The sequence below is a fragment of the Camellia sinensis genome, chromosome 5, assembly GCF_055761805.1.
Source record: "Camellia sinensis isolate YWXY chromosome 5, ASM5576180v1, whole genome shotgun sequence".
NCBI classification, from domain to species: domain Eukaryota; kingdom Viridiplantae; phylum Streptophyta; class Magnoliopsida; order Ericales; family Theaceae; genus Camellia; species Camellia sinensis.
The window spans coordinates 164,531,174-164,551,099 of NC_138965.1; the positions used below are offsets into that span (position 1 = coordinate 164,531,174).

General features: G+C 37.0%; 1 protein-coding gene across 1 annotated transcript; it reads left to right on the forward strand.

The window, feature by feature from the left end:
• Positions 1 to 17,556: 17,556 nt before the first annotated feature.
• On the forward strand, positions 17,557 to 18,627 carry MBF1C (multiprotein bridging factor 1C). The gene has a single exon (XM_028224974.2). It carries the CDS (start codon positions 17,962 to 17,964, stop codon positions 18,397 to 18,399), a length of 438 nt encoding a protein of 145 aa, XP_028080775.2. The 5' UTR covers positions 17,557 to 17,961; the 3' UTR covers positions 18,400 to 18,627.
• Positions 18,628 to 19,926: the final 1,299 nt, after the last annotated feature.

The window sequence follows — 19,926 nt, forward strand, 5'->3', positions numbered from 1 at the left end:
TAAAAAAACACAGTAAGTTAAAAATCAAATCACAAATTAAGTGAATTGATAGTTAAAAAAACACAATAATTTTTTTTTCAAAAAATACAGTGAGTTAAAAAAATCAATTACAATTTTTTTTTTCAAAATGCAATCTAATCATTATCAGTAATTGGTACTTTAAAAATCAAATAAGAAAAAAATCAAATCAAATCACAAATATTTTTATGCTATCTAACTACAATTATATTTTTTCATAAATAATTGTAAAGAAAAACCATTAAAATAGTAAATAAAAGATTAAATCACATTAAAAAAAAAATCATTGAACAAACTACAATCACATCACATTTTTCCCATAATAAAATAAATAAATAAATAAAAAAAAGAACCATTGACTAACTACAATTACATTAAAAAAAAAAACATTGAACTAATTACAATCACATTTTTTCTTTGTGAGTGTTTATGTTTATCTAACATCAATCATATTAAAAATAAAATTAAAATAATAAATAAAAAGATTAAATAACATTAAAAAAAATCATTGAACTAACTACAACAATCATATTAAAAAAAAGAGCCATTGAACAAACTATAATCACATCACATTTTTCCCATAATAAAATATATAAATGAAAAAAAAGAACTATTAAACTAATTACAATCATATTAAAAAAAAAAAGAATCATTCAACTAATTATAATCACATTTTTCCTTTTGTGAGGGTTTATATTTATCTAACTTCAATCATATTAAAAAATCAAATTATAGTTTTTTATTCGTCAAACAAATCACAAATATTTTTATGCGCTATCTAACTACAATATTAAAACAGTAAATAAAAGGAAAAGTCAAGAACAAACTACAATCACATCACATTACAATCACATTTTTTTCTTTGTTAGTGTTTATATTTATCTAACTTCAATCATATTAAAAATAAAATTAAAATAGTAAATAAAAAGATTAAATAACATTAAAAAAAAATCATTGAACTAACTACAACAATCATATTAAAAAAAAAGAGTCACTGAACAAAGTACAATCACATCACATTTTTCTCATAATAAAATAAATAAATGAAAAAAAAACTATTAAACTAACTACAATCAAATTAAAAAAAAGAATTATTCAACTAATTATAATCACATTTTTCTCTTTGTGACGGTTTATATTTATCTAACTTCAATCATATTAAAAAATCAAATTATAATTTTTTATTCGCTAGACAAATCACAAATATTTTTATGCGCTATCTAACTACAATATTAAAACAGTAAATAAAAGAAAAAGTCAAGAAGGAAAAAACAAAAAGAAAACATATTGTTTGCATACGTGGTTACTGAAGTTGAAAGTGTAAAAGTGAGAAGTCAAGAAGGAGAAAACAAAAAGGAGACTCACTGTTTACAATAGGTATGTGAAAAGTTAAAAAGAGTGTGTGTATTGGAGAAATCTATACTACATATTAAGTAAAAGGGGGTTTCTAACCCCCAAGGCTTGTGGGAGCTCTAATATGCCAATCCTAATTTTCTAATTTTTTGTTTTTTTTAAAAAAAAAAAAATTAACCTCAACATTTATTAACTTCTCTTAACCCACAAGACTTTTTGACTTCTTTCATAATTATTACAGTACCTTTTCCAAAACAAATAATTTGTCTATTAAAAAAAATTTAAAACAAATATAAATATCTATATCTATATCTATCTATTTATTTATATCTATCTCTAACCCACAAGTTTTGTGGGAGTTCCAATATCCCACTATAAATTTATTGATTTTTTGATTTAAAAAAAAAAAGAGAAAACCTTAGGTGTCGTTTGGTAACACTTACGTTTTTAGTTTTCTGTTTATATTTACAAAAATTTTAAAAACTCAAATAAAAACTTGTTTGGTAAAATTTTTAATTTATAAATCAGTGGTCTCAGTTTATAAATTTAGCCAAAAAATGAAAACACAAAAAATGTGTTTCCATTTTGAGTTTTCAGTTTTTTTTTTTTTATCACCCAACATTAGCCACCACCCGCCACCGTTTTCCACCACCATCTTCCACCACCGTCTTCCGCCACCACCACCTACCATCCACCACCACCTGCCACCACCACTCACCACCCACTCGCCACCACCACCCACCCCTCGCCGCCACCACCACCACCCACCTGTCATCCACCCGCCACCACCCACCACCTGCCACTACCATTCACCGCCTACCACCACCACCCGCCACTTACTTGCCACCACCACTCACCGCCCACCTGCCACCACCCTTCACCACCAGCCACCTGCCAGCCACCCACCACCACCACCACCACCACCACCATCACCTACCACCCACCTGCCACCACCACCCACTTGCTACCACTTACCACCGGCCACCGTCACCCACCCACCCACCACCATCACCACCCGCCACCATCACCTACCACCCACCACCACCAGCCACTCGCTACCACCTGCCACCGTCACCCACCCACCCACCCACCCCCACCGGTCACCTACCCGTTATCCGTCACCCACTTGCTACCACCACCCCCCGCCACCACCACCACCCACTCGCTGCCACCCCCACCACTCGCCACCGTCACCCACCTACCATCACCACCCACCCGCCACCACCCACTACCACCCGCCACCCACCCGCCACTACCACCACCACCCACTCGCTACCACCCACCACCCACTGTCGCCACCACCCACCCACCATCACCATCCACTCGCCACCACCCACTACCACCCGCTATCTACCCGCCATCGTCCACTCACCATCCACCACCCACCACCCGCCGCCGCCACCACCCACCCACCCACCTACATCACCATCCACCCGCCACCATCCACTACCACCCGCCATCCGTCACCCACTCACCGCCGCCACCACCCACCCACCCACCCACATCACCACCCACCGGCCACCACCCACTACCACCCGCCATCCGCCACCCACCCGCCACCACCACCACCACCCACTCGCTACCACCTACCACCCGCCACCGTCACCCACCCACCTACCCACCACCACTACCACCCGCTATCTGCCACCCACCACCCGCCGCCACCACCTCCCACTCACTACCACCGCCACCGTCACCCACCCACCCACCACCACCACCAGCTACCCACCACCCACCGTCACCATTTTCTACCACCGTCTTCTGCCGCCACTTGTCATTTCTTACTCTTTTTTATATTTTTAAATTTTTTTAAACATTTTGTCAATTACCAAACGCGTTTGTAATTTATGTTTTCCTAAAAATAAACAAAAAATAAACAAAAACCAGTTTATAAAATTTTTGTAAATATAAACTGAAAACGTAAACGTTACCAAACACACCCTTAGTATTTATTAATTTCTCACAACCCCAAGTCTTACCCTTAGACCATCTCTAATGGTGAACTAAACTTGGCATCAAATTTAAATTTTGGTAAAAAAAGTACTTTTTGGTGCTCCAACCGTTTCACCAAATTGATATCAAAATGAGAATTCAACAAAAAAATCATCAAACTAAGAATAAGCTGCAGATTTAAGCAAATTACTGTTCCTGACCGTTGGAGAAGAGGAACCGGTCAACCAGCCGATTGCCCAGCCGGTTGACCAATCGGTCGACCACTAAAAGGTTCAAATAGTTCAAATGGGTTGGTTCAAACAGTTCAAATGGGTTGGTTCAAACAATTCAAAAAAAAAAAATTATTTTTGCCTTATCGGTCGACCAGCCGGTCGACCACTAAAAGGTTCAAACAGTTCAAATAGGTAGGTTCAAACAATTCAAAAAAAAAAAAAATTTTTTTTGCCTTACCAGTCGACCAACCGATTGTCCCTGAAGCAGATTTGATGAAAATCAACCATTGGAGCATTCTGTATCAGATTGAGAAAATGATCATTTTTTTACTCAAATTTGGTGAAAAATTAGGTGAACCGTTGGAAATGCTCTTATAATAATACTTTAATGTATTAAGAATAAGTATAAAAAAAATTTCTTGAAAAGTCCAACACATGAATTTTTTAAAAAGTCTCAACACATGTGATTATTATCCCTCATAATAACACTTTAATACATTAAGAATAAGTATAAAAAAATTCTTTGAAAAGTACAACACATATGATTATTATCAAAATATTAAAATTTAATATAATATAAAAAAATAAGACATTTAATTCATTGAAAAGTCCAACACATATGATTATTATTAAAATATTAAACTTTAATATAATATAAAAAAGAGAAGACATTTTAAAAAAAGACATTTAAAAATCACAATTCACATATATATCCCCTGATCAGCATTTATTACATTTTTTCAATCCACGTGTCTTTCCACATGCCTGCATTTATTGATTTGGTCAAAATTCTCTAATTAGCCTTTAAAATCCCCTCATACAAATAATTATAGATACAATCCGTGCATAATTACTGCAGTTACTGCAGTACCCTTTTCAACTTCTCTTATACACTATGGTCAGTGATAAAATTGTTAAATTATTTTTATAAAAAATCTTAAAAGACATAATTTATATATTAAAAAAAATCTAAAACAAATATAAATATTTATAATTATCTTGTACATAGTACGGGTGATAGGCTAATTAAAAAGACTTGGAAGAATTTAATAAGTGCTAAGTTTTTTTTTTCAAAAAAAATCAAAAAAATTAAGAAATTAAGGTTCAGATATTGGAACTCCCACAAAACTTGTGGGTTAGAGATAGATATAAATAAATAGATACATATAGATATAGATATTTAATTTGTTTTAAATTTTTTTTAATATACAAATTATTTGTTTTGAAAAAGGTACTACAGTAATTATGAAAGAAGTCAAAAAGTATTGTGAATTGAGAGAAATTAATAAATGCTGAGGTTAATTTTTTTTAAAAAAAATAAAAAATAAAAAAATTACAATTGGCATATTAGAGCTTTCATAAATCTTATTGATTAAAAACCTCATTTTATTTAATATATAGTATAAAAATATAGATAATTTCTCTCGAAAAATGTTTAAGATTATCTTTTTTTTGAATCTTACAGCTCTTTTAAATCTCAATAATTAATCGAGTAATGCTAGGGACACCAAATTTTCTATCAAACAAATGACCAAATGTCTCACATGGGTGTGGGGTCCTTAATTTTGTGGACCCCACACCCATGTGAGACATTTGGTCATTTATTTAGTAGAAAATTTGAGACCTCTAGCATTTTCCTAATTAATCATCCGTGCTAAAGGCCTAGAAAGGGAGGCGCGAATTTGCTTCGAAAAGATGTTTTGTTTGTTTTTTTTTTTGTTTGGTTTTGTTTTATGTTGGTTTGGTTTTGTTTTGTTTTTGTTTTGTTTTTGTTTTTTAAAGGTTTTTATGTGTTTCTTAAAACTAATAAAAAAAAAATTAAACCAATACAACCCAACAAATAAAATAAAATTTAAAAAAAAACCAACATAGCTCAACAAATAGAAAAAAAAAAAAAACAGTTGGGTTATAGCGACCCCGGTCTTTTCTCTTTAAATTATTGTATCCGGACTTAGGTTCCGTGGATCCTGTCATTACTTATTGGTTGTTGTTGTCCTTTAATCTCTTTGTATTTGAAGTATAGGTTGTGTTGGACGGGTCTGTTACAGGTTGGTTGATTTTAGATGCCAATAGGTGATGCCCAGATTTTGGCCATTACGCTCGAGCGGAAGTTTTAACGCTCGAGCGGTCCCTTCGTTGTTGCTTCTCCGCTCGAGCGGTAAATTTGACGCTCGAGCGTGATTTTCCATCTCCCAGTATTTTGCTCTGCAATTCTTCCGCTCGAGCGGTAGTTTTTACGCTCAAGCGTGATCCCTTGTTTTTGCTCCTCCGCTCGAGCGGTGAGTTTGACGCTCGAGCGGGTGCCAGCGCCTGCAAAACTTCTGGAAGGGTGCAATCGACGCTCGAGCGGCTTTCTTCACGCTCGAGCATGATTCTGTGTCTTACGCTCGAGCGGGGATTTCTACGCTCGAGCGTAGAGTCGATTATATCAGTCCGTGATTTCACTTTTTGGATCACTTTTTGACCTACTTTTCCTTAATAACTTTTTTAAAAACCGCCCCTGGAGTGTTTTTATCTCTCTCTCTCCCTCTACACACCTTCTCTCCTTCGATTGATCTACTTAGAGTGAGTTTCTACCTTAGATCCTTTATTAAAAAGTTAGAGTGGGTTGAGGGCTTCGTTTTAATCTGAGAAACTTGGGATTTGGAGCACGTTGGTCTTTGGTCTTCATCTCCATCTTCTCAATACGGGTTATTTTCTTCGAGGTAGGGATTTTCCTACTCCAATTTATATGTTTTGTTCTAAGTTTGGTATTTTGATAGGTTGGGGACACTCTGAAAATTTTGGGAACAAAACCTAGTTGAATTGCTAAATTGATTTGAGTAATTAATTTAAGGAAATTGGGGAATTTGGTTAAATCCATGAAATTGGGGAATTTATTGATTAAATGGTGTAGTTGGTTAATATAAATCACTCGTCTATTGAATTGTTGTTATATTTATTTCCAGTCTAGAAATAACTGTTTTGGGCTATCGGTGGAGGATAGTCGTGATTGTTGTAGACATTGCATGTGGATTAGGAATAACTGAAACTAATCACATTGGGTAAGTCATTAATTTGACTATTGCATTAATACAGAAAGTACGTGTATTGATTGAGCATTGCATTTGCATACATTGTTTTGTGTGGGAGGAGATAGGGGATGTACTCCACGGTTTAGGGGAAGATAGGGGATGGACCTCTAAACCGGATTTTTGTTTGGGAGGAGATAGGGGATGGACTCCATTAGCACCATTTTTATGTGTGCTTATTATATTGAAGTGTTTTTACATGATTATTGATACAGCACTAAAATGTGTATCAAATGGGAAGTATGAAGTGTTTTGATATGAGCATGAGTCTCATTTGTTTTGTTGATATGGGAAGTAATGTGAATGTGATATATAATTCACTGTTGTAAGTTTGGCCAGGTTCTGAGCCATGTTGATAATAATAGAAAGGGAAATATGTCTTAGACATTAGTGTCATGAGACTGTTTAATGATAAAATTGATTATTTTGGTTAACCATCTATTGAATGCTATAGCTTTATTCAATGCTTATATTTGGTTTAGTATTTTTCTACTGGGCTGTGGCTCACCCTTTATGGGAACATCATTTTCAAGTTCAGGTGATAAGCTACCTCCACGGACTTAGCCTGGAAGGATTTGATGTTTGGGATTTTGAAGACTTGTCTTTAGTTATATGTTTTATTTTGTTATTTTTTTTGAGATTTCATGTAAACATTCAAGCCTAGGGCTTAACCTGTAAATGAGTTAGTACTCATCTTTTTGTGTCCAAGTGTTAGCTTGGAAAGATGTAAGCCCTTAGGGCATTTATTTTGATGTTGCAGGATGTTACATGTGATGTCTTTCAATAAGAATACTCTGATGAATAACCCAAATGATTCATTTTCTTTTATAAATGCATGTTAATGTTATGGTTATTATGGGTTTATTTTGAGGGCGTCACAACTTGGTATCAGAGCGTACCGGGTTCGAATACTTTGGGTACGTGGGAAGTGATTAGTATCACAATGGGTTCGTCTCGCTTGATAGAGACTTAGATGTACTGTTATGTGCTTATATGATAGCATGTTTATGTGATTATGTGGGTATGGAACGTAGTTTCTAGGATGTTAATTGGACCCTTGAGTTTCTAGTAGTCTTGTTGGAAAGGCACTTGATCAATGCTGTTTCCAACCGGAACTATAGTAACGCTTCGGGACTATTATTATCCAGGAATGAAATTCGTAGGTGCTTATGTGATTATGTGCTTACGTGGAATGAATTATTTTTGTCCAATGCATTAGGACACGAGTGTTTAGTTTCGGCACATTTATTAATGTGCTAACGTCTTTGTTTGTTTCCTTTATTAGGATGTCAGGGCGAGGACGAGGACGCGGTAGGTGTGGTAGGCCGGGTAGGCAGGAGGTACCGGTGCTAGAGGAGATTCCGGCAGTTCATGAGGGAATTGGCCAGGCCAATGTGGCCGAGCCAGTAGGCCAGCAGGCTATGGGCGCTTTAGCCCGAGAGATAGCAGGGGCATTCAGGGAGTCAGTAGGCATTCTTAGGGCTGAGAATCAAGCCCAGGTTGTTGTTGCGGATGCAGGACCTTCCTTTCTGAAGAGGGAGTTCTTCCGGTCTAATCCGGATGAATTTGTGGGTGATCCTAAAGAGCCGCTGAAGGCAGACGAATGGCTCGAACAGACAACGAAGACGTTTGAGATGCTTGGCATCGAAGACGAGGGGTTGAAGGTGACCTTGGCATCATTCTAGTTGAAGGGGGATGCGGGTCAGTGGTGGAAGTTCACTAAGGGGCGTATAGGAGGTACATGGGAGGCTTTTGTGAATGCTTTCCAGGAGAAGTTCTTATCTCCAGCAGTTAGGGAGAAGCTGAGAGACCAGTTCTGCCAGCTTAAGCAGTCGAGTTCTTCAGTGGCCGAGTTTGAGGCTGCATTTACTAGTTTATCCAGGTTTGCACCTGAATTGGTGGCGTCTGAGGAACGCCGTTGTATTGAGTTTGAGAGGAAGTTGAGGCGTGGCCTCAAGCTGAGAGTTGGGGGAACTATGATTCGGGATTATGGGCGTTTGGTTGATGCTGCAGCCCACATGGAAATCATGATGCAGGAGGAGGAGGAAGGACAGAAGGGCTCCAAGAGGAGTCAGGATGGTCAGAGTGATGGTAGGAGACAGAAGGGTTTTAATCCCCAACAGTCTCAGAGTAGCTTTTCTAGATCAACTTTTCCTGTGCCGAGTGCTAGTTCGGGGAAAGGCAGTCAAGGAGGCATTACCTGCTTCAAGTGTGGCCAGCTGGGCCACAAGTCTCCAGTTTGTCCTCAGAGAGGAGGAGTGCAGAGAGCAGCATCATCTTTGGCTCGATCTCAGAGCCAGAGTCAGGGTAGAGGCCAGCCACTCTCGTGTTATCAGTGTGGTCAGCCAGGGCATATGAAGAGGTATTGCCCGCAGTTGGGTGGCACACCTGGTGCATCTGGTTTGAGGCAGATTCAGGGTCAACAGCCAGCTCAGTCGGGTCAGGCCTCGAGGGCCAATCAGGGGGCTTCATCGTCTCAGTCGGTGCAACAATCTTATGCTCCTAGGGGTGAGCAGGTTGATCAGAGGTCATCTGGGCGCGTGTATGCTGTTACCGCGCAGGATCTTGTACCGGCTCCATCTGTTGTGAGAGGTACTTTCTTGTTTTGCAACTCGGTTGCTAATGTTTTGATTGATACGGGTGCATCTCATTCCTTTGTGTTTGCTGCATTTGCATCTGTTTTGGAATTGGAGTTAGCACAGTTAGCATCTCCTATTTGTGTAGTGTCGCCTCTTGGGGGTGAATTGATTTTGAAACACGGTGTTAGGGGTTGTGATATAGAGGTTGATTACCATAGAATCCCATTTTCCTTTGTAGTTATGCCTATGAGAGGTTTCGATGTTATTTTGGGTATGGACTGGTTATCGTCATACCGGGCAGTTATTGATTGCTACCGCCAGAGAGTCACTTGTTGTACCGTGAATGGTGAGTGTTTTCATTTTCTGGGGGACCGTGTTGGTAGTGTTTTGCCACCGGGGTATGTTCCGCGAGGACGGAGTGAGCTTAGTGGTCTACTCGCTAACCTTTCGATTAGTGAGGACGGTGAGACTCAGATTGTGTTGCCAAGGGTGGTGTGTGAGTACTCGGACGTTTTTCCCGAGGATCTTGTTGGTTTGCCACCGCATCGAGAGATTGAATTCTCTATTGACTTAGTGCCCGGCACGGCGCCGATTTCTATGGCACCCTATCGTTTTGCCCCAGCTGAGTTAGTTGAGTTGAAGATCCAACTCCAGGAGTTGCTAGATAAAGGCTTTATACGTCCTAGTGTTTCGCCTTGGGGAGCACCGGCTCTCTTTGTTAAAAAGAAAGGTGGTGCTTTGAGACTTTGTATAGATTACCGGAAATTGAATCGGGCTACGGTTAAGAATAAGTACCCTATGCCCCGTATAGATGATCTGTTCGATCAGTTGAAAGGTTCCCGTTGTTTCTCGAAGATAGACTTGAGATCAGGTTATCATCAGTTGAGAGTCAGGGAGGAGGATATTCCAAAGACGGCATTCCGTACGCGGTATGGCCACTATGAGTTTTTGGTGATGCCATTTGGGCTCACCAATGCACCGGCAGTATTTATGGATTTGATGAACCGGATATTCCGGGAATTTCTAGATCGTTTTGTAGTCGTCTTCGTGGACGACATCCTTATCTATTCACCTTCAGAGGAAGAGCACGAGGAACACTTGAGGGTGGTGCTTGATTTACTTAGAGCCCATCAGCTTTATGCTAAGTTTGGGAAGTGTGAGTTCTGGCTAGAGGAGGTGAAGTTCTTAGGCCATGTAGTTTCTAGGGAAGGGGTGTCTGTTGATACATCCAAGACAGAGGCAGTGCAAGATTGGGTACAGCCTAAGAGTGTGTTTGAGATCCGCAGTTTTCTGGGATTAGCTGGGTATTATCGCCGGTTTGTAAGAGATTTCTCCAGATTAGCTTCGCCTTTGACTAGATTGACTCAGAAGGGAGTCAAATTTGTTTGGAGTGAGACTTGTGAAAAGTCGTTCCAGGAGTTGAAAGTTAGACTGACCACTGCTCCAGTCTTGATTATTCCGGAGAGAGGGTTGGGTTATGCAGTCTATTGTGACGCCTCACGAGAGGGTCTTGGTTGTGTGTTGATACAAGAGGGGAAAGTGGTTGCCTATGGCTCACGTCAGTTGAAAGTTCACGAGAAGAATTACCCTACGCATGATTTAGAGTTAGCAGCTGTGATATTTGCCTTAAAGATTTGGAGACATTATCTTTACGGTGAGAGGTTCGAGGTATTCTCGGATCATAAGAGTCTGAAATATCTGTTCACACAGAAAGACTTGAACTTGAGGCAGAGGAGGTGGATGGAATTTATTGAGGATTATGACTTTGAATTGCATTATCATCCGGGAAAGGCCAATGTGGTGGCCGACGCCCTTAGCAGGAAACCTGTTGGTGACATAGCTAGTATAGCCATCCGAGAGTGGGAGATGTTAGGTGCACTTGGAGAGTTTGATTTGCTTCTGGGCGAATCTGTTGAGGCTGCGGTCTTGTTTTCTGTTGTTGCGCAACCTACACTTGTGACTCGAGTGTTAGAGGCTCAGAGGGGCGACCTTGAGGTAGAATCCCTCCGTGAGAAGATTTCTGGTGGGAAGGTTGAGAAAGGTTTGACGGTGTATCCCGACCTGAGTGTGAGATACCGAGACCGTCTGTTTGTGCCGGAGTCTCATCGAGAGGAGGTACTCCGAGAGTTTCATCATTCACGCCTTGCGGTGCATCCGGGAGGTACTAAGATGTATCGGGATTTGGGTCGCCAGTTTTGGTGGCGGGGTATGAAGAGAGATGTGGCAGCTTTCGTATCTAAGTGCCTTACTTGTCAGCAAGTGAAGGCCGAACATCAGAGGCCAGCGGGTTTGTTGCAACCCTTGCCTATTGCCGAGTGGAAGTGGGAGCATGTCACTATAGACTTCGTTGTAGGTCTTCCGAGGACTCAGCGGGGCAGTGATGCTATTTGGGTGGTTGTAGACCGGTTGACTAAGTCGGCGCACTTCATTTCTATGCGCGTTAGAGATTCAGTAGATCATCTTGCCGACTTGTATATTCGGGACATAGTGAGGTTGCACGGGGTTCCAGTGACGATCGTCTCCGATAGGGACCCTCGTTTTACTGCCAGATTATGGCAGAGCTTGCAGAGCGCCTTAGGTACTAAGTTGACCTTTAGCACAGCTTATCATCCTCAGACTGATGGGCAGTCCGAGCGTACTATTCAGATCCTTGAAGATATGCTTCGGGGTTGTGTTCTCGACTTTAGCGGGTCGTGGGAGAGGCACTTGCCATTAGTGGAGTTTGCCTACAACAACAGCTTCCAGTCTAGTATCGGTATGGCACCGTTTGAGGCCTTATACGGCCGACCGTGTAGGTCTCCTGTTTGTTGGGCCGAGGTGGGTGATGCACCTCTGTTGGGTCCGGAGTTAGTGAGGGAAACGACGGAGAAGGTTGAGCTTATCCGTAAGAGGCTTGTTACAGCCCAGAGTCGTCAGAAATCTTATGCCGACCGTAGGAGGAGACCTTTGGTGTTTGAGGTGAGTGATCATGTCTTTTTGAAGATATCACCAAGACGGGGATTGATGAGGTTTGGGAAGAGCGGGAAGTTGTCCCCTCGATTCATTGGTCCTTTTGAGATCCTTGAGAGGATTGGCGAGACTGCTTATCGTTTAGCTTTGCCGCCGCAGTTGTCCGGAGTACATGACGTGTTTAATGTGAGTATGCTTCGGAAGTATGAGCCGGACCCATCACATGTATTGGATTGGACCGATTTAGTAGTTGATGAGGATGTCTCGTATGAGGAGAGACCGGTTCGGGTCTTGGATAAACGGGATCAAGTCTTGCGAGGCAAGACCATTCCTTTGGTGAAAGTTTTGTGGAAACATCACGGGGTGGAGGAAGCCACATGGGAACGTGAGTTGGAAGTCCGCGAGAAATATCCGGACATGTTTATTGATTTGTAATCTTGTAGTTAGATTTTTTAATATTGTCAAACTTTAAAGCTTTTTATATATGTCTTAAGCTGTAAAACATTTAGAATGTTTTGGTTAATGGAAATATTTTGGAACTTGCCTCGAAATGGAAGTTTAATGGAACATTGTATATATTGAATATATTGAAAATTGTTGAAATTGAAAGAAAATTGCATAGTGTTAATGCAGGTTGAAATATATGGTTGTTTTGCATATTGTGGCATGCCTCTTTGTTAAGAGATGGAATGGCCGGTGTTGGGTCAAGTTGTTTGTTAGTGAGTTATCATATTGTTGGAAATTGAGAAAAACTTGTTTTCGAAACCTTGTGCCAAATTTCGGGGACGAAATTCTTTTAAGGAGGGGAGGTTATAGCGACCCCGGTCTTTTCTCTTTAAATTATTGTATCCGGACTTAGGTTCCGTGGATCCTGTCATTACTTATTGGTTGTTGTTGTCCTTTAATCTCTTTGTATTTGAAGTATAGGTTGTGTTGGACGGGTCTGTTACAGGTTGGTTGATTTTAGATGCCAATAGGTGATGCCCAGATTTTGGCCATTACGCTCGAGCGGAAGTTTTAACGCTCGAGCGGTCCCTTCGTTGTTGCTTCTCCGCTCGAGCGGTAAATTTGACGCTCGAGCGTGATTTTCCATCTCCCAGTATTTTGCTCTGCAATTCTTCCGCTCGAGCGGTAGTTTTTACGCTCAAGCGTGATCCCTTGTTTTTGCTCCTCCGCTCGAGCGGTGAGTTTGACGCTCGAGCGGGTGCCAGCGCCTGCAAAACTTCTGGAAGGGTGCAATCGACGCTCGAGCGGCTTTCTTCACGCTCGAGCATGATTCTGTGTCTTACGCTCGAGCGGGGATTTCTACGCTCGAGCGTAGAGTCGATTATATCAGTCCGTGATTTCACTTTTTGGATCACTTTTTGACCTACTTTTCCTTCATAACTTTTTTAAAAACCGCCCCTGGAGTGTTTTTATCTCTCTCTCTCCCTCTACACACCTTCTCTCCTTCGATTGATCTACTTAGAGTGAGTTTCTACCTTAGATCCTTTATTAAAAAGTTAGAGTGGGTTGAGGGCTTCGTTTTAATCTGAGAAACTTGGGATTTGGAGCACGTTGGTCTTTGGTCTTCATCTCCATCTTCTCAATACGGGTTATTTTCTTCGAGGTAGGGATTTTCCTACTCCAATTTATATGTTTTGTTCTAAGTTTGGTATTTTGATAGGTTGGGGACACTCTGAAAATTTTGGGAACAAAACCTAGTTGAATTGCTAAATTGATTTGAGTAATTAATTTAAGGAAATTGGGGAATTTGGTTAAATCCATGAAATTGGGGAATTTATTGATTAAATGGTGTAGTTGGTTAATATAAATCACTCGCCTATTGAATTGTTGTTATATTTATTTCCAGTCTAGAAATAACTGTTTTGGGCTATCGGTGGAGGATAGTCGTGATTGTTGTAGACATTGCATGTGGATTAGGAATAACTGAAACTAATCACATTGGGTAAGTCATTAATTTGACTATTGCATTAATACAGAAAGTACGTGTATTGATTGAGCATTGCATTTGCATACATTGTTTTGTGTGGGAGGAGATAGGGGATGTACTCCACGGTTTAGGGGAAGATAGGGGATGGACCTCTAAACCGGATTTTTGTTTGGGAGGAGATAGGGGATGGACTCCATTAGCACCATTTTTATGTGTGCTTATTATATTGAAGTGTTTTTACATGATTATTGATACAGCACTAAAATGTGTATCAAATGGGAAGTATGAAGTGTTTTGATATGAGCATGAGTCTCATTTGTTTTGTTGATATGGGAAGTAATGTGAATGTGATATATAATTCACTGTTGTAAGTTTGGCCAGGTTCTGAGCCATGTTGATAATAATAGAAAGGGAAATATGTCTTAGACATTAGTGTCATGAGACTGTTTAATGATAAAATTGATTATTTTGGTTAACCATCTATTGAATGCTATAGCTTTATTCAATGCTTATATTTGGTTTAGTATTTTTCTACTGGGCTGTGGCTCACCCTTTATGGGAACATCATTTTCAGGTTCAGGTGATAAGCTACCTCCACGGACTTAGCCTGGAAGGATTTGATGTTTGGGATTTTGAAGACTTGTCTTTAGTTATATGTTTTATTTTGTTATTTTTTTTGAGATTTCATGTAAACATTCAAGCCTAGGGCTTAACCTGTAAATGAGTTAGTACTCATCTTTTTGTGTCCAAGTGTTAGCTTGGAAAGATGTAAGCCCTTAGGGCATTTATTTTGATGTTGCATGATGTTACATGTGATGTCTTTCAATAAGAATACTCTGATGAATAACCCAAATGATTCATTTTCTTTTATAAATGCATGTTAATGTTATGGTTATTATGGGTTTATTTTGAGGGCGTCACAGGTTAGACTGATTGGGTGATGAAATTGACTGATCAGTTAGACTGTTGGTTAAAATTTGTTAATTCCATATAATTTTGTACAAGTCCTTACTATATTTTTATTTTAAATCAGAAGGATTCGGAAGAAATAAAAACCTAAACCTTAAATCCTAAACTCTAAACCCACCCTTACACATAATCATCCTTAAAAAAAAAAAAAAAAAATTACAACAGCCCAACAAATAAATCAATAAATAAAAACAACCAAACTAACACAATCCAACTCATATAGTTTTGTACGAGTCTTTACTTTATTTTTATTTCAAATTAAAAAGACTCGGATAAAATAAAAACTTTAATCTTAAATTCTAAGCTTTAAATCCACCCCTACACATAATCATCATTTAAAAAAATAAAATAAAATTATAACAGCTTAACAAATAAATAAATAAATAAAAACAATCAAACTAACACAACCCAACAAATAAATAAAAATAAAAATAAAAACAACCAAATTAACACAGTTTCAAAGAAAAAAAAAAAAAAACTTTTTCGAGCCACATTGGAGACCTCAATCTTTTTTCATAATTAATGTATGTGTAAAACTTAGCCTCCGTTTGGGAAGTGGGTTGGCTTTTTGGCTTTTTGACTTTTTTGGCTATTTTAGCCTGGAGCTAAAAAGCCTGATTTGGGAAAGACTTTTTGACTTTTTTGACTTTTTGACTTTTTGGTGAGGCGTCCATATGTAATATTACTAAACTGCCCCTGCAACTAATTTTGTCCGACTGTGACGTCACCACTCACTTTCCTTTTTTTTTTTTTTTTTTTCTTCGGCGGCTGTGCTATGGAATTGTTGACCCAAATGGTTTTTTTGGTCATTTTAATATTTGTTTTTTTTGATTACATTAATTTGGTTTTGTTTTGTTTTGTTTTTTTTTTGTCTTGGTTTTTTCATGTGTTTTTTTTATGTTGATTTAAAATTATTTTTTTTAAATTTTCGGTAAAATGATAAAAAGTGAAGTTTTAAATAATTGTCCCGTGTATTTCAAGGTCTTTTTTTTTTTTTTGCAAATGGTTTTTTCATGTGTTTTTTATTTTTATTTTTGTTTTTCATTTTCTGTACAATGATAAAAAGTGAGGTTTTAAATAATTGTCCTGTGTATTCTAAATAATTTAATTTTAATTTTATTCAATTTTATTTTACATATTTAAATATTCAAAAAATTTAAATAATTTAAAATGTTAATATTTTTAATTTAAAAATAACTCTATACTCAAATCGTAACCAAACACATAAAACAAAACTTAATTAATTTTTAATTTTAATTTTAATTTTAATTTTAATGCTATTTTAATTTTTAATTTTATTTTAAATATTTAAATAATAAAAATAATCTAAAAAATTTACGTTGGCAAAAATTTAAAATAAATATTCAAAAAATTTAAATCGTAAAAATTTGTATAATTTAAATATTCAAAAAATAATTTTAACAAAAAAATTTAAATAATTTAAATATTCAAAAAATTTAAATAATTTAAAATGTTAATATTTTCAATTTGAAAACAACTCTACACTCAAATCGTAACCAAACACATAAAACAAAACTTAATTAATTTTAATTTTAATTTTAATTTTAACTTTATTTTAATTTTAATTGTATTTTAAATATTTAAATAATATAAATAATCTAAAAAAATTACCTTGGCAAAAATTTAAAATAAATATTCAAAAAATTTAAATCGTAAATATTTAAATAATTTAAATATTCAAAAAATTTAAATAATTTAAAATGTTAATATTTTCAATTTGAAAACAACTCTACACTCAAATCGTAACCAAACACATAAAATAAAACTCAATTAATAAATTATTTTTAAAACTCATAACCAAACACATAACTCGAAACTCTACACTCAAATCATAACCAAATACATAACAAAAAAATTAAAATATTTAAAAATATTTTTATAAATAGAGTTTGAATTTATTTTTAGAAAATATTTTAACAAAAAACAAGAAAATGTTTTTAATTTTTTTTTTCAACTTTCTTTGTTTTTTCTTGGGAAAAGGATTTTTTGGAGAAAAAGTTTTTTTTTTTTTACTTTTCATGTGTTGAGGCGTTGTCCATAATTCATGTGAGTAATTTCGTAAATTTACATTACCCTTGATTGTTGCCCAGCACCAAAACAACTTTTTGTCCTCACTTGGCTAATTAGCCTATTTTGTCCTCACTTGGCTAAAATAGCCCAACATTTCCTTCCCAAACGGTGCCTTACTCTGATATATATATAGGCTTGGTTTGGGAAGTGGGTCGACTTTTTGACTTTTTGACTTTTTTAACTATTTTAACCTGGGCTAAAAAGCTTGGTTTGGGAATGACTTTTTGGTTTTTTAGCTTTTTTGACTTTTTTTTGTGAGAGAAGAGTGTAATGATTATGGATTAGATGTGATATTTTATTTTTTGTGACTAAAATAACCTATTTTATCTTTTGTGACTAAAATAACAAAAAAAAATCCCAACCCAACTTGCCAAACGGAGCCATATATATATATATATATATGTAAAGCCCATGCTATCAATAATTGGGAGCCAGAAATTGTGAGTCTCAAAAAACAAGGGTCTATTATTCTCCCATTGGAGATGCTCTTTCTTACGTGGGTGCCAAGTCTTTCTTTTCAACGTGGGAGTCCGAATCAGCATCCCATATCCAATAACAAACAGCCACGTCAACTATTCCACAACAGATTTTTGCGAACCCCATCGAACATTCCAGAGAGAGAATTTCTCTCTCTCTCTCTCTCTCTCTCTATGTGAGAAAAAACCGCAAGAACGTTCCAGATCCCCCCAACCCCACATATAAACCCATCTTCTTCCTCAACCTTCCACCATTTCCATCATACACTACTCTCATACGCATTTGCAGACTCTCTCTCTCTCTCTCAGTCACTCACTCACTGTATCTCTCGTTTATCAATCTTCATTTCTGAGACGATGCCGAATCGATATCCAGGAACCATGGCTCAGGATTGGGAGCCAGTGGTCCTCCACAAGTCCAAGCCCAAGGCACACGATCTACGCGACCCGAAGCTCGTGAACCAGGCGCTCCGCTCCGGCGGCCAGGTCCAGACTGTGAAGAAATTCGACGGCGGCGCGAACAAGAAACCGGCGGCGACGGCGATAAACGCGCGGAAGCTGGACGAGGCGGCGGAACCGGCGGCGCTGGATAGGGTTTCGGTGGAGGTGAGGCAGGCGATTCAGAAGGCGAGGATCGAGAAGAAGATGAGCCAGGCCGATCTGGCGAAAAAGATCAACGAGTTGCCTAAGGTGGTTCAGGAGTACGAGAACGGCAAGGCCGTGCCGAACCAGGCTGTGCTGGCCAAGATGGAGAAGGTTTTGGGAGTTAAGCTTAGAGGAAAGATGCACAGGTGATGATGATGATGATGATGATGATGATGATGATGATATGTATGGTATGGTGTGGTATGGTATGGAATGGATGATAGATGGATATAGATTGTGCTGGTGTTGAAAATAGAAATCTGTGGTTTTTTGTTTTGTGTTTGTTTGGTTGTTTTGGAAAGTTAGGTTTGTAAAAAAAATTGCTGATGGTCATGAATGTAAATTGTTGTTAATTTAATTAGATACTTAATTGTGCTCTTTTTTTTTTTTTTTTTTTTCCAGTAATTATTTGTTATTTTGTTGATTATTTATTTATTTATTATAACAAAGGGTTTGTTTGATAATGATTTTTTAGTTCGGCGCAATTCAAAAATAATTTATTTTTTTATTTTTATTTTATCATATTATTTTTTTATTTTTTTATTTTTTTATACATTTTTTTATTTTTAAAAAAAATAAAAAGTACATTTATTTAGCTCATCTTAAACAATCTTTTAATTTTATGAATTTTTTAACTTGAGTTTTTTTTTTTTATTTATTTATGTGGTTTTTTTGCTTAACTTTTTGACGTGAGATATGAATGTTTTCAAAAGTGAAATGACAAAATTATTCTCAAGTGGCCAAATCTAATAACACCTGCAGGTATGTACAAATTTTGTAATGGAATTACCCAATTTAATATTTTTTTTCCATTTTTCTTTTTTTACATTTTTTGTTAATTGTTTCATGGAATTTGTTTTTGGTAGGTTGTTGATTTGGAATGGGGTAACTATGTGGCTGTTTAGGAAGTGAGTTTTTTTAGTTATAGGATATTATTAGAGGATTTTTTTTTTTTTTTGTGTTTGGAAAGATAGATTTTTTTGAATGTAATTTTATGAGAGAAAAAGTGAAATGATTATGAGATTTTATGTGATATTTTATTTGAATTTATTTTTTTTAATTTTGTAATTAATTTACCTTTTAGTGAAAAAAAAATCCAAACACCCCCATAAAACAAATCATTCTGTCAACAAAACTTGTTAAAATTAACGGAAAATTTTTACAAATTTTGTTGCGTTTCTAGTGACTAAAAAAAAAAATAGTAACAGATCTTTTTTTAAAAAAAATGATATTTGTTGTTGGTATGTTGCTCTTCACTGTGTTTATCAAGAAGAAAAATGAAAGCGAACACAAAAAAGAAAATATTTTCTCAATTTGGAAGCAAATTTCATTTTATAAACCGTAGATCCAATGAGTTAAAAAAAAAAAAATTGGTAACATATTTAAAACAAAAACAAATAAAAAATAAAAATAGTATTAAAAATAATATTTGTTGTTGATATGCTATTCTACGTTGAGTTCATTAAGAAAAATGAAAGTGAATACAAAAAAGAAAAAAACATTTCGCCAATTTGGAAGCAAATCCCATTTTATGGATGGTACGTGTCACGATCGTGGTGGTTTTGCTTGGAGATAAAGCAAAGGTGTACAGAATTTCGCGTGAATGAACAGTAATGGGTGAGAATTCAAATTTTAAATTCTGAATCTCCGTATTTACAGTTGTTTATATATCTGGGT